We start from the raw sequence: 14,687 nt of genomic DNA on the forward strand, positions 1-14,687 counted from the left end.
GGGCCCTGGCTGGATGTCTCCATGCTTTTCATGTTTGCTGTAATTTTTCCTGTGTGGAATTTCATGTTTTTATGTAGTTGTATCTGCACAGATTTCCCTTCATGATTAACACGAAGATGATCAAAGATGAGAGCTTTCTTGTTTTCTTTGTTTCAGATTATAAAAGTCATACAAGTTGTAAAAAAAAAAAAAAAAAGCCATGTTACGAGATTTATAAAGTTCCGGCCACATTCCTCCAACCTGAGACCACTGGCTACCTCAGTGTTCATTCAGGTGCCTTCCCTGCTCTGATTCTCCCAGCCCCTCCCTGCCTTCCTCTCCCCTCTGATTCTACAGATTCTAGACCAGGTTTCCTAGAATCCCCTTTGTGATCAGAGAGAACCGTGAGTGCTGTCAGAGGGTCCGGGGACGCCCCACGCCTGACTGTGCCACACGGGAGTGCCCCTGCACGGGGGGGCTGCTGACTTTGCCAGACGTAGTAGATGCCAGAGTGGCTCTGGTCTTGGCTGGGGCTAGACTAGCGGGGAGGTGGGGAAAAGAGAGGAATAGGGGAGGGGAGGAAGGGGGGCTGAGGCAGGGAGCATGCCTTCTCTAGCACGTCTGTAGGAAGCCTCTGGCCCAGGCTGGCTTGTCTTTCCCTCATACCAGGGCCCAAGTCTTGAGGGGATCAGGGTGACTCAGAGTGGCAGGGGCAAGTCCAGCTGCACTTCTGGAAGAAGCTTGGACATACAGGCCTAGAAGGGCTGTTCTGGAACCCTCTAGGCCAAGGGCAGGCTGACACCCTCCTAGAGTGGGGTTTAAGTCCCAAGCCAGACCCTGCTGCATGAAGATGCTCTCTTTGGAACTGCCTTTCTCCATTGTCTCTGGCACTTACAGCACCCATGGGTGGAATGGGGGACTGTGTCAAGGCTTGAGCAATAGGATGGAAGGGGAAGATAGGGCAAAAGAAGCAATGGCACAGGAAGAGGCTGGAGGGTTCCAGAGACACCGGCCCTCAAGTCTGCAGGACACCGAACAGGAACTGGCGGTATCTGTCCATCTCCATGAAAGCTGCTGCCAGCTGTGCTTCTTGTGACTAGTTACTGAACACACTCAAGATAGAGACCTCCCACTGTGCGGGAGCCCTTAGGGGCTGTGCACGGGGCCAGGGAGGGAGGAGAACGGCGCATGATGGGACCCATCACTAGAAGGCTGGGGAACTGGCCTGGGGCTTGCAGCCACCTGCGTGTCTCGGACTGGCTGGAGTCTGCGGGGAACAGAGGAAAGTCTCGAAAGAATATGGATTCCCAGGTAAAGCCTTGTAGCTTTTACACCTAAGGAATGGCTCCCTAGGTTTAAAGTTTCATAAACACATATCCTCAGGCCGGCTCTGGCATGCTGGACACCAGTTTGATACTTCAGCACCTGATGATATTGGCTGGCTGGGGAGAACGCTGCCAGTCCAGGTCCTCATCTGGCAGTTGGCTTGGCCGGCAGATGTGTGGGTCGAAGGGAACATGGGCAAACAGTACAGGAGCCGTGGTGCAAGGAGGGCAGCCCGCAGACGTGGCCAGCCTCTGCCTCTTACCGGAGTCACGTGGTGGCAAAGAAAGTGGTGGACCTGTGGGACGGGCAGAGAGGGACCCAGGCAAGTGGGGAGGAACTGAATCGGTGCAGACCCAGACGCAGGTTCCGTGTACTGTTTATTGAGCACCTACTGGGCACCGGGCCCTAAGAGGGCTGGCTTGTACCCACGTGATCACAGGCCTCACCGCATCCCCGCGAGGTAGGTGTTCTGCAGTCCCCCCCGCCCCCCTGCACGGAGGAACGAGGTGAGGGCGGAGAGGGGGTGCAGCGCGCGCTGGCTACTCGGCACTGTGGACGCGCTGATGCTGGATGAGCTTGGTGCTCTGGTGGAAGCAGCGGCCGCAGTCCTGGCAGGCGAAGGGCTTCTCGCGCCGGTGGGTGCGCAGATGCTGCGTGAGCGTGGGCCGCTGGCGGAAGGCTTTGCCGCACTCGGGGCATGCGTACGGCCGCTCGCCCGTGTGGATGCGCCGGTGCTGCGTGAGGTTGGCGTGCTGCCGGAAGCTCTGGCCGCACTCCGGGCAGGCGAAGGGTCGCTCACCTGTGTGGATGCGCTGGTGCTCGGTGAGCCGCGAGACTTGCGTGAAGCCCAGGCCACACTCGCTGCAGTGGTAGGGCTTCTCGCCGGTGTGCGTCCGCTGATGGCGAGTGAGCTTCAGACGCTGGCTGAAGCGCTGGCCGCACTCAGGGCAGGCGAAGGGCTTTTCCCCCGTGTGCACGCGCAGGTGCTGCGTGAGCGTGGGCCGCTGGCGGAAGGCCTTGCCGCACTCCCCGCAGGCGAAGGGCCGCTCGCCCGTGTGGATGCGCCGGTGCTGCGTGAGGTTGGAGCGCTGCCGGAAGCTCTGGCCGCACTCAGCGCAGGCGAAGGGCCGCTCGCCGCTGTGCACGCGCCGGTGCTGCAGCAACACCGAACGGCGGCCGAAGCGCTCGCCGCACTCCACGCAGCCGAAAGACTTGTCGCCTGTGTGCACCGCCTGGTGCTCCAGCAGCACGGCGCGCCGTGCGAAGCTCTCGCGGCACTCGCTGCACGGGAAGGGGCCTGGGGGCTCCGGCGCGCCAGGAGGCGCGGGGGGTGCCGCGCCGGGGCCCGGGGGGTCGCCGTGGATGCGCTGGTGCTGCAGCAGGTTGGAGCGCTGCCGGAAGCTCTGGCCGCACTCGGCGCAGCGGAAGGGCTGCTCGCCCGTGTGCACGCGCCGGTGCTCCTCCAGGCGCGCGCTGCGTACGAACCCTTGGCCGCAGTCGCCGCACACGAAAGGCCGCTCCTCGGTGTGCGTGAGCTGATGGCGCAGCAGGTGCGAGCTGCGGCTGAAGCTGCGGCCGCATTCGCCGCACACGAACGGCCGCTCTCCCGTGTGTATCTTCTGGTGCCTCAGCAGGTTGCTGCGTTGGCTGAACACCTTCCCGCACACGTCGCAGCGGCCACCTCGCACGGCTCCGGCGCCTGTGCTGGGGCGACCTCGACCCCGGCTCCGGCCCCTGGGGGCACGCCAGCGAGCGGCGGCCAGCCCGGGGCCCACGCCCTGGCGGGGGTCGTACGTGGGGTCCTGCTCACCTCCCGGGTCGCCGGAGAGCACCAGCGCGTGTGAGAAGCCACCTTCGAGGGAGGGTGACTCGAGTCGGCCCGTGAGGCTGGCCACGCCGAGGTCCCAGGGGAGGTGGACGTGGGGGCTCACAGTGTCTGGGCCAGCAGAGATGCTGTCCATCTGGAGTGTAAACCCTGCATTGCAGAAGGGGATCCACTCATTCATGACAGAGAACCCACTTGTGCCCAGAGCCACTCCAGCCCTGCGGAAACGGTGCGAACTAGAGCGACCTGAAACCGACCAAGGAGGCAGACAGAAGTGACGTGGGCAGGGGCCGGGGTTGTGTCTGTGCAGGCTTCCCTAAGGAGGTGACAGTGGGACAGACCCTTGCAGGAGGTGGAAGACTGAAAAGCTGGGGACACGCTTTCCAGGTCTGACTTAAGTTTGTGAAAACCGCCTTTCTGGAAGGGCTGTAGGGCAAAGGTGGGGCAGGTGGCCCTTGCACTGTCCGGGTGGGTGATGATGGTTTCCACAAATGCAGAGCTGTGGGTGGGTCTGAGGGAGGCTGGAAGTGGAGCCAACAGGAAGGGAATAGGGCAGGGGATAGAGGCAGGGAATGCAGGCCACCAGGACTTTTGTCTGCCGTGCCTTCCTTGAGATGCCCACGGGACTCCCGCGGGACAGAGGCCACACGCAGGCTGTGGGGCACAGGAGTCGGGCCCAGTCTGCCGGGAAAGGTGAACATGGGTGCTGTGGTGTGTACATGGCCTGCGGAGTCCTGGGCCTGCATGTGATCAGACAGGGGTGGGTGTCTGCGGATAAAAGGAGCAGGTTCCAGCCACGCTGTGAGCACTCCATCATTAGATGCTGGGGGAGGGAGGCGATGTGAGCACAGGCAACGGAGAAGAAGGAAGTTAAAGCAAGGAGACTGGGCGACTGGCAAGGACTTCAGTCAGTAGGTGACAGAAGACCTATCAGATGCCAAAGAAAACTCAGAAAAATTATACTGTGTCAAAGGAAATCATCTGTGCACAGCAAACACCCTCCGAGTCAAAAGACGAGTGACAAACTGAGAACTCTCCAGAGGCAAGGGACTAATTAACCAAAGTAAGGTGCGCCAGTCAATCAACAAGAAAGACGGACAACCTGACAAACGTGAGGAAAGGGCAGGAAAAGGAAAGGAAATGTCACTGATGCCTAAATTCCGTAAAACATGCTCAGTCCCCTCCTAGTAAGCAAAGTGCGTGTTAGGGCCGTACTCGTCACTGTTCCCACACCCTAACTCCAGGAGCCCAGGCATTCGTGTGCACCGCTTGCGAGCATGAACAGAAGCCAGTGTGGCAAAGGGCATCAACATGTCCAGTTTCCCACCCTCTGACCCAACAGCCCCACGTCTCGGCACTTCACCACCAGTTGTGTCCCCCTGTGTGAAATGACCAGTGTAGGAGGTGTCTCAGTTCTCACTGAAAAGTAACCCAAAGGAATGTCAGCAGGGGCCTGGATGGATAAACAGGTGTGTCCACGGTGAGCCCCAGTGGGCTCTATGCAGCTGTCCAAAGAGGAGGGCGCTCGCTGCTATGTGTTCAAGTGGGAAGATGCACGGAAAATGTCAGGCGTGGAACAGTGTGAAGATAAAGCATCCACGTGTGTTTTAAAAACGGGAAATGAGTATGCACCTGAATTTGTGTTTGTTCTTCTACGCAGAGAATCTTTCTGGAAGTACACACAAAAAACCGGTGATGTTGGCTGTTGGGATGCAGGACCATGTGACACAGGCAGGAGAGGGGCATTCCACTGTATACTCCCCTGTGCTTTCTGAATTTTCTAACACGTGAATGTCCTAGCAATTCAAAATGTTCTCCTGATAAAAGCTCTGGCTGCACAGAAGATGTTCGGTTGAGGGCAAGGGGAGCAGCCAGGAGACCTTATGGGGAGACCAAGGTGGCTGAGGTGAGCTGTGGTTGTCTGTGGAAGAGTGCAGCCTGAGGAAAGATTGGGACTGCAGAGAAAGAACCTGCCGAGGAGCCTGGGGTGGAACTGCCAGTGTGGCTGGAGAGAGCAGAGAGACTGTGGGGCTGCGGGCCGAGAGAAGCAGGTCCGGGCTGGAGTGTCAGCTACACAGCGTGAGCCAGGCCTGGCCAGCCAGCTGAAGACTGAAACAGCAGAAGGGGCATGTATCAGATGCTACTCTCAGCTTCAACATGCACAACTAACAGAACATAAGAAAAGAGCTTTCAAAATACCTGGGGCAGCTCCAAAGCAAGAAAGGACGGTGAGACTCAGGACTCCAGAGCCTGGTGCACTGTGCTCTACAGGGCCGAGGCTGTGGAGACTGAGGATGAGAGCCAGGCTCTGTCACGAAGTCGGGGGTTGAGGACACAGCCTGGGTGAGCCCCGTGCACTCGTGGACCTTTTGCTTTCAGTGAGGCTGCAGAAGTATCTCCACTGAATGGCTAGCGGCCCAGAGGAGCCTTCCAGTTCAGAGTTACGACGGACCCTGTGGCAGTCCCTCACCGAGGATGATGCTTAGGGCAGGGACAAATAAGAAGCCCCCAGAGCTGTGACGGGCAGGTTGTCAACAGTGCACCCAGTGGGAGCATTCACACCCAAGGAAACCGAGCTAACTAACCAGGCCGGAAATAACATAAGGTACTTGCAAATTCTCAAAGGATGGGTCAGTATCCACAAAACAAGGATGTTATGAAAAAAGAATGAGTTTGGATCCTTACTGATAAAAAACAGCAAATGGGGACTTCTGGGTAATAATGGTATCTATTTAAACTTGTTTCATTGTGAAACAACATTAAAAGCCACCATAAAGGTTTTGTTTTGTTTTTTCAAGGCATAAAATCCACAGAGATGAAGAGAAGAAGAGAGGAAACAAACAAATCCCTGATATTTTCTACTCTGGAAAGCAAAATGGGCAATGGTAACTGTGCAGAAGACTGGAGAAGGCGAATAGTAAGTCAGCAGTGGGGAAGACTGAAAGAAATCAACCCGTTTTACTCCACACGTTGAACAGTTCAGGAGCTGGAGGTACCAGGTACCTCTGGCCACGCAGGCAAAGGGGCAGGGGCACCAGGCGGGCTGGGGAAGCTGTTTCAGAAGCTGAAGCTGGGCGGGGCTACTGCAGGGAACAGCCCTGGGTCTGTCTGCAGAATTCTGAGGAAGTGGTGGGCAGTGCTGTAGCTGTGACTTCTGGACCTCCTCTCCCATCCTGGCAAAGGGCTGGGTTGAGGGCGGGAGAGGACCCTGAGGGAGTCAAGGGAGTTAAGGGAAGTCACACTGGGCGCTGCGATGCTAGCCTCTCTCCCGGGATGCTGGCAAGAGGCTAGGAGTGCCTTCTTAGAACACTCAGAGGAGAGAACTGAAGATCCTCACAGCAGGGGTGCCTTCAAGCAGCCCAGCCAGACTGCCCTACGACTGCTTCAGTGGCATCCACTCATGCTCCACCCACCCACTGATGTTTCCCAAGAAGTGAGTCTCCCGGGGGAGTGAACCCCTCACCCTCCCCTCCCAGCCCTGATTTGTTGTCCTGGCCGATAAGACCCTCACCCATCTGCTCAGAGCTGCCAGAGGGACCAGAGACCACACTGGGAGAAGAAAGCTTAAAAAACAAGTAATTGTTATCCTCAGAGAAATAAGGAAAGATGTTACAACTGTAAGAATAACAGAAAGTGGTTAAAAAAATGAATGTTCAGGGAAAGAAGACACTCCTGGAAAATTAAAACTCTGCTAGCAGATATGCTAATCTCAAAGGAGGGTCTGGAGGCTATAACTGAAGAAATTTTCCGGAAAATAGAGCAGAAAGAAAGGGATGGGGAAATCGCAGTGAAGAGAACATTGGAGGATCTGTCCTAGAGTCCAATAACCAAGTAACAGGCATTCCAGAAACAAGAGAACAGAACAATGGAGGGGAAGGAAATCAAAGAAACAATGCAAGCCAGTTTCCCACAATTGAGAAATGTGGATTTCAAATTGAAAGGGCTCACCAACAGTGGTGATAAAAACTGTTTTGACCCAGTTTCACAGCAATTAAAAAAAATGTTTTGAGACAGAGTTAATAAAAAGAATTCTTCAGCCAAAATTCAGTGTAATACCAATGTGTGTCAGATATGGAACATAGCTCAGAACTTTACTTCCCACACCAGAGTTCACAGGAAGGTTCACCAGAACAAGGGGGTGGGACTTCCCTGGTGGCGCAGTGGTTAAGAATCCGCCTGCCAATGCAGGGGACACGGGTTTGATCCCTGGTACGGGAAGATCCCACATGCTGCGGAGCAACGATGCCCGTGTGCCACAACTACTCAGCCTGTGCTCTAGAGCCCGCGAACCACAACTACTGAGCCCGCGTGCTACAACTACTGAAGCCCGTGTGCCTAGAGCCTGTGCTCCGCAACAAGAGAAGCCGCTGCAATGAGAAGCCCACCCACAGCAACGAAGAGCAGCCCCCGCTCACTGCAACTAGCGAAAGCCCGCGCGCAGGAACGAAGACCCAACGCAGCCAAAAATAAATAAAATAAAATAACAAGGGAGTAAACCGACAAAGAGAAGGGGTCCAGGGAACAGGGAGCCTGGCCGATGGCAGACCGTTGTAGGCTGTGCGGCTGAGGTGGACGGCGCAGGGCATCTGGCCTGAGAGCAGGGTACCGCTCTGTCTTGCCCAGGCCCCACCCTGTGTCAAGGTCCCCCCGTCTGCCCACCCTGTCTACTAACCTGCTGTCCCTCTCTGCCCCGCCCCCCAATCAGGGGGATGCAAGCCCAGAACCCGGGGGCCATCCAGGGTGCCGGGGCTGGGAGCGGACGTGGGGAGCACAAGTCCTGCTCTCAGGAGGTTTTACTGGGGGCGGGGAGCAGCAGCTGGAGGGGCCATGAGGTTAGTGGGGGGCTTGGCTCTTGCGGGCAGGAGATGCTAAAGCAGGTTGAACGCTGCAGGCGATGGAGCAGCTCGGGGAATGCCGGAGTAAGGGGGCCACCTGAGCAGGGCCAGGAGTGGGATGGTCAGGGGTGGTGCTGCCCCTGCGGAGGGCTCCACGTTACTCACCCGGGGAGAAGATGCTCCCAGCTTCCTCCTGCCACAGGGCCTCAGCGTGCTCTGTCCATGAGGACGCCTCAGGCCCAGTCTCACAATGGGGAGAGGCCTGGTCCAGCGCCACGCCACAGCCCTGAAACCACAGTGGTCACTGCTCGCCTGTGTCTGGCTAGGCCCAGGGAGGGACCTACCCAACCCCCACCCACTGAGGCTCCCAGAGCAGGGGCTCACCTGGGCCTCCTCAGGTAGGACAGTGGAAGTGGCCTCCTGGGGGTTGGTTAGAGGCCCAGAGTCCAGAAGCTCTGGAGAGGAAGGGTGGGGTCAGGCAGCTCCAGGGGCTCCCCACCCTGCTGCCCTCTTCAGTGGTGTGCCAGCTGCTGGGGTCCAGGTGGGGTGAGACCTGGGTGTAGACTTGGGGCTGGGCATGTCAGGGGGGCTCTAAGTGTCCACACGGGAGTGGCAGAGAGTGTGGGTGGGCATGTCTGGCACCTGCCCGGGAGGCGTATGAGAGAAGGGAATGCTCCCTAGCACTTTGGGGTCCTCCGTCGCTGTGCCCACCCATACCCCAGCCTTCTGTCTGCTCTCGAGCAATCGGCTAATGTCCCCCAGTGGATCTCCTCAGGGAGTGAACCCCACATGCCTCCCACACCAGGAAACCCCAATAGCCACCTCCATGCCAGCCGAGAACATGGAAGGAACCACAATGGTGACAGTCAGGCTTGGCATGCGAGGGATAATGACGGCCACTGGCTGGGCGGGATGTGGGCACCCCCAGTGCATGGGCACGTTGCCTACCCTCACCTGGATCCTCTGTAACCCCAGGCTCCTCTTTCACCCATAGGCCCAGTGACGACTCCTGTGTGGCCCCATGGGGCATCTCAAGTCCAGGTTCTGGAGTCCGAGGTGTGATTTGAGGGAGGGGCTGGAAGTCGGAGGGCTCCATCTTCTCTGATAGCACCTCCTGGCCTTGCACCTGGACTGTGACCTGGGGAGGTGCCCCCCACCATCAGGAGCTCAGGTAGGGAGTTCATGGGCATCCACCCTATCTTCGGACCCCAGGGGTCCTGACTGACTAGGTCCTCTAAGGACCCATGTCCACCAGGGACTGAGCAAGGAGTAAAGGGACCACCTGCAGTTGCTCTCCTGCTTCTGACACCCACCCTCTCTCCCCACCCTGCATCCCTTGTCCATGCCTCTAGGTGATGGAGGGATGGGCCAGTGAGGCTGGCCCTGGAACCCCGTCTGCCCTCACACAGGGTCTGCTGCAGGTGACCACTTCCAGACCACAAGGGACCAGTGTCTTGGCTGAGCATGGCACCTCCCAGGAAGAGGCAGAGGTGCATACTGTTCCAGCCCCGACCCCAGGGCCACTGACTCACCCATCTCCGGGGCCCTCCTGGCTCCCGGCGCAGGCCCTCGACCAGGGCAGCGGCCTCCTCAGGGCTGCCTGGCTGCTGTCCCCGCACGCGGGCCTGGATCTCGGGGGGCAGCGCGCCCAGGAACTGCTCCAGCACCAACAGCTCCAGCATCTGCTCCTTGGAGTGCACCTCGGGCCGCAGCCACCGGCGGCACAGCTCCCGCAGCCGGGCCAGCGCCTCGCGGGCACCCGCCGCCTCCTCAAAGCGGAAGTGCCGGAAACGCTGTCGTGCAGCCTCTGGGCCGGGATCCCATGGGGCGGCTTCACCCTCCTCCTCAGACTCCTCCAGCTTCACCGTGATGGGCCCCTCATCTTCTGGGGGTGCGTGGCCCGGGGAGCCCAGAGCTGTGGGCCTCATTGGAAAGACCAGGCTGGGGCCCTGAGGCCAGCGCCTCCCCCTGGGGGAGGAATGGGATGAGGACAGTGCCGACGAATGCTTATTGAGAGCCTGCTGGATGCTGTGCTGCTGAATCCCGAGGCCCGCCAAGTGGAAGGAGGATGAGGAAACTGAGGCACAGAGGCGGCCCCGCACCAAGGACCCGTGGAGCTGGTAAGCCCTCGGTGAGTCTCCCTAGCTGCGCCTGTGCAGAGTCTCTGGTAGCCCCCTGTTCCTGGGCTGCTTCTTAGGCCCAGAAGGCACCTCGTCTCTCCCCCAGAGCCCACGCTTCTTCTACATGCACCACCTGACCCCTGCTCTGCACCCCTCTCTCTACCAGGTGAATGCCACCTACAACATCCACTGCCTGGGCATCCGCACCACTACCACCCCTCCCCCCACCAATGCCAGTCTATCACTGCAGTGTCCACTCTCCCGCCTTGTCTCTCAGACCACTCCCCTCCCAGCGCGGTTTCACAGCGCAGCTGACTGCACCTGCCCCACCCCACACCTGTGCAAGGTCACCTGTATGGCTCAGCACCCAGACACCATTCTCTCCCCATTCAGCCCCGTTCTCTGAGCCCGACTTATCACAACACGCAATGCCCCACCATCTCCTCCGTTTTCTGATTTAGGTGGGACTAGGAGGTAACAGGGGAGTTTTCAGAGGGGAGCTACAAAGGAGCCGAGACCACTGGACTCGGAACCTGCAAGGAAAGTCGGAGATTCTGCCTAGCCTATTTGCCACGTAACCTCGGCATGTCGCTGTGCCACTGTGAACCTCCGTTTCCCCCACCCCCACCACACTCGCGCTGCTCCTTCTGCAGCTGGAGGTACAGTGCGACCTTTGTGGAGAGATCTGAGTTTATTAAGGAAGTGGATTCGATTTCGAGGGCCGCCTGATCCCGTGGGTCTAACCTTCGCTCCTCAAGGTTCCAAGTCAACCTGAAACCCCAGGAGACAGCTGGGCCTCCGTAATCGGGCCGGCGCTGCGGAGCTCCCTGAACTACATTTACCAGAAGCCTGGGCGGGCACCTTATGCTTTAGGGAGCCGGGGCAGGCCCGGGTGCCGCCATGGCAACTGGGGGCGGGGACTCCAGATTCTGTCGCCGTGGCAACGCGCAGTGATTGACGAGCCGCGCGCGACAGCGCTCGGCCCGGCCACGGGGGGCACCCAGGCCCCTGTCCTACGCTCCCGATCCCGCTGGGCCGCCGCCCCCGTCCCCGCCCGAACCTTCCCGGTTGAGGGGCCCCCGCCCTCACCTCCGCATTCAGCGGGCCGCTCCGCGCTCCTGAGCATGCGCACTCGCCGACCTTCCCTCCCCGGCCGGACTATGTCTCCCAGAATGCTCCACGCACCATCCGGAGCGCCGCCTTGCCCGTCCCCGACCCTCGCCTCAGTTTCCACCCTCCTCCCGCTGTGCCCCGGGGCAGCGTTGTTCGCAACGATCGGGTCACACTCCGGGCCGCGTCTTCCCGCGCTCCCAGCCTCAAATCCAGGCGTCCAGGCGCCCGTCGATGCGAGCACGCTTCTCAGGGGGCAACGGGCGGCCGCACCGCCTTCCCAACCGCGCATGCCCCCACCAAGTCTCCCTGAATTCTCTACGGGGCTTCCGGGGATTAGCAGGGCTCTGCACCAATCACGGCCCTCTCTAGGACGCCGTCAGCCCCCGTCTCCATGGCAACCCCCTGTGGAGACACGGCCACCCCTTCCACCGCCCTCAGGACCGCAAGCGAGCTTCTCCCACTTCGCCTTGGAGAGAGGTTTGGCCGGCTCCTGTCCGGGAGGAGGTCAGCCAGTCCTCCGCGCGCGTGCGCGGCGCGATGACAGTTTTTTTTTTTTTTTTTGCGCTCGCGGGCGGTAGGCGGGCCCGGGCGTCATCTTGGTAACCAGTGGGCCGTGTAGGCGGTTTCCAGGGCAACCCTGGGTACCGGCCGGCGTCTGAAAGAGGATGGGAGAGGTGGGGTGAGGGTAGAGATGCGGAGCGAGAGAGACAGGACAGAAAGACACAGACTCGGGGGCGGGGAGAATTGTGAGGAGAGACAGTGAAAGTAAGTGAACAGACACAGGGACAGAGACACGGGCAGGACAGAGAGAGACCTAGGTCAGAGAGTCAGGGCTGGGCAGACATGCGTGTCAGTACAGTTAACAAGAGGGAGAGCGATCAGGGCGGGATGGAGAGGAAAGGAGAGACAAAGATTTACAGCGACAAGACGTGCAGCTCGAGATTCAAGGGACAGACAAGGATCAGGAGTACAGAAGCAAGAGGGGAGAAAGGGACAGGAATTAGAGATACAGTAAAGTGGATCGAGAGTTTTTAAAGACTCAGAGAAAGGTGACAGCAAGAAGAGAGAAAGACGGAGCGGGAGGGACACATGTTAAGAAAACTTATCCAAAACTTGCCATTAAGAGAAAAAAGATGACTAGAAGAACTAGCACCGTCTCTACCAAGCCTGCTTCAGGTCATCTGATTCCCTAAGTGAAGCAACTTTTTGTTAAGTGAACTGCTTTTGATCAGAGTCCAGATACTGTGAAGTTAGATGCTAACGAGTAAAAGGTTGATAGGTTGTAAATGCTTTCTGTCCAGTAGAGAAGGGTACCCCAAGTTTTTTGTCACCCAGTAGGACACTAAGCAGGACACTGAGATGCCTGCCCCCTGCCCCATGGGGCACTACCAATCCGACTTGGCGCTTTTATTTCACTGTTCATTCTTTCACCCTTTCTGTTGTTCCTTGTCTCTCATCTTCCCGGAACCACCTATGTCATCCTGCTAGTTCCCACCGGAGGTAAATAGATATTTGACATGTGCTCGCGGAGTTTGTTTTTAGCTGTTTCGAAAATTATATTTTGACAGTCTAAAGGGAACCATTTCTCTGGAATGGGAGACAGACAGGGAGAAAGAGAAACAGTGAGACAGACCCAGGAAAGGACAGGAGGTAGCGAGGATGGTGGGAAAGAGAGAGACCGCGTCCAGGCGCGGAGGCTCCGGCAGGCCTCGCGGTGAGCTGGGCCCTGACTTGTCCCGCGTGGGGAACGCGAGCCTCAGCCGGGCCTGGGGGCGACCCTCGGGGCGGCTGGTCCAGTCATGGCAGACCACTGGAGGTCACAACCAAAGAAATTCTCTGATTACTGCAGGTGCTGGATTGCGGACAATAGGTCTAGTGTTGAAGTTCATGAAAGAGGAAAGACTCATAAGGAAAATGTGGCAAAGACGCTCCGTGAGATGAAAGCGAAAGGGCTGGACAGGGCGAAGGAAGGAGAGAGGCATCAGAGGAGTTCGCTGCAACGGAGGCAGCGGCCCTGAAAGAATACCAAGAGGATTTGAAAAGCCTGGGCTTAGAGGCAGAAACTTCAGAGCCAAGCATATCACCAGTAACCAGCACTATCCCATCCGCCTCTGCATCAAATCAGCAAAAGAAAAGAAGAAGAAGAAGAAAAAAAGACCCTTCAAAGGGCAGATTGGTAGAAGGCATAACCTCTGAGGGTTACCATTACCATGATGATCTTATCACAGGAGCATCTCAGTGGGAGAAACCTGAAGGATTTCAAGGAAACTTAAAAAAGATGGCAGTGAAGACTGTTTGGGTAGAAGGTTTAAGTGCAGACGGTTTTACCTATTATCATAACTCAGAAACAGGGGAATCCGGATGGGGAAAACCTGATGATTTCATTCCACACTCTGGCGATCTGCTTTCTAGTAAAGTCAATGAAAAGTCACTTGGTACCCAAGAAGAGTCCAAATCATCAGATTCACGTTGTGATTCTGATGTGGAACACCAAGCAGAAAAAGGTGGGGGGGGGGAATGGGACTTCCCTGGTGGCGCGGTGGTTAAGAATCCACCTGCCAATGCAGGGGACACGGGTTCGAGTCCTGGTCCAGGAAGATCCCACATGCGTAGCAACCAAGCCCGTGCGCCACAACTACTGAGCCTGCACTCTAGAGTCCGCGACACAACTACTGAGCCCGTGTGCCACAACTACTGAAGCCCGCACGCCTAGAGCCCGTGCTCCACAACAAGAGAAGCCACCGCAATGAGAAGCCCGCGCACAGCAATGAAGAGCAGACCCCGCTTGCCGCAACTAGAGAAAGCCGCGTGCAGCAACGAAGACCCAACGCAGCCAAAACTAAATAAATAAAAGAAAAAGGGGGGGGGGGAAGGAGAGGTCTCTACAGAAATGCAAAAGCTAAAAGTAAAGTTTAAAGAAAAAAAAAATAGTGATAACGGAAGTGAATCGGAAACACAGAAAGAAAAAAATGCCCAGGGGTATTCATCAGGTCCAAATGAAGAAAAATCCAAAGCTCATAAAAAATCAGACCCATATGGAGGGACTTCCCTGGTAGTCCAGTGGTTAAGACTCCGTGCTCCCAATGCAGGGGGTCCAGGTTCTATCCCAGGGAACTAGATCCCCTATGCCAAAACTAAGACCTGCCATAGCCAAAATAAAAGTAATAATAATAAAGAAAGCTCCTCTGTGTTTTTTTACATTACTTAATGCTAAAATTTTAGACTTATTCTAAATGTATTTTATGTGAATTTAAAATAAATCTTTTTTCATGTGAAATTGATTTTTGTTCCTAAAATGGAAGCCTACCACATTGCATTGTAATACAGTGTATTATGTTCAGTGTCTAAAAATTGCTAATTACATCATAATATAAGATGCTATGTACCTGTTATTTAAAACATGGAAAAGTAAGGCCTTTATTCAATTCTTACTCATGTGAATATACTTGTACTGCACTGAAAATGCATTACTTTTTAAAAAAATATTTA

General features: G+C 56.9%; 1 protein-coding gene and 1 pseudogene across 4 annotated transcripts; one reads left to right on the top strand and one right to left on the bottom strand.

Annotated features, from left to right (window-relative positions):
* Positions 1-127: 127 nt before the first annotated feature.
* MZF1 (myeloid zinc finger 1) lies at positions 128-11,250 on the bottom strand. 3 transcript variants are annotated; one of them, XM_082606588.1, is made up of 6 exons: positions 11,175-11,250; positions 9,498-9,933; positions 8,920-9,103; positions 8,350-8,420; positions 8,131-8,251; positions 128-3,280 (listed from the first exon to the last, which is right to left on the bottom strand). In XM_082606588.1, the coding sequence occupies exons 1-6, from the start codon at positions 11,180-11,182 to the stop codon at positions 1,845-1,847; spliced, it is 2,256 nt and encodes a 751-aa protein (XP_082462714.1). In that variant the 5' UTR covers positions 11,183-11,250; the 3' UTR covers positions 128-1,844. The 3 variants fall into 3 exon arrangements, with proteins under 3 accessions (XP_082462714.1, XP_082462713.1, XP_082462715.1); XM_082606587.1 differs by having other exon boundaries at positions 8,914-9,103; XM_082606589.1 differs by lacking the exon at positions 11,175-11,250 and adding an exon at positions 10,830-11,164 and having other exon boundaries at positions 8,914-9,103.
* Positions 11,251-11,577: 327 nt separating this feature from the next.
* LOC309794725 (WW domain-binding protein 4-like) lies at positions 11,578-14,355 on the top strand (annotated as a pseudogene). The gene is made up of 2 exons (XR_014296234.1): positions 11,578-11,702; positions 13,048-14,355. The product of XR_014296234.1 is annotated as a WW domain-binding protein 4-like (transcript).
* The last annotated feature ends 332 nt before the right edge of the window (positions 14,356-14,687 follow it).

This window comes from Mesoplodon mirus, assembly GCF_964341445.2.
Source record: "Mesoplodon mirus genome assembly, chromosome: 19".
In the NCBI taxonomy this organism is placed as follows: Eukaryota; Metazoa; Chordata; class Mammalia; order Artiodactyla; family Ziphiidae; genus Mesoplodon; species Mesoplodon mirus.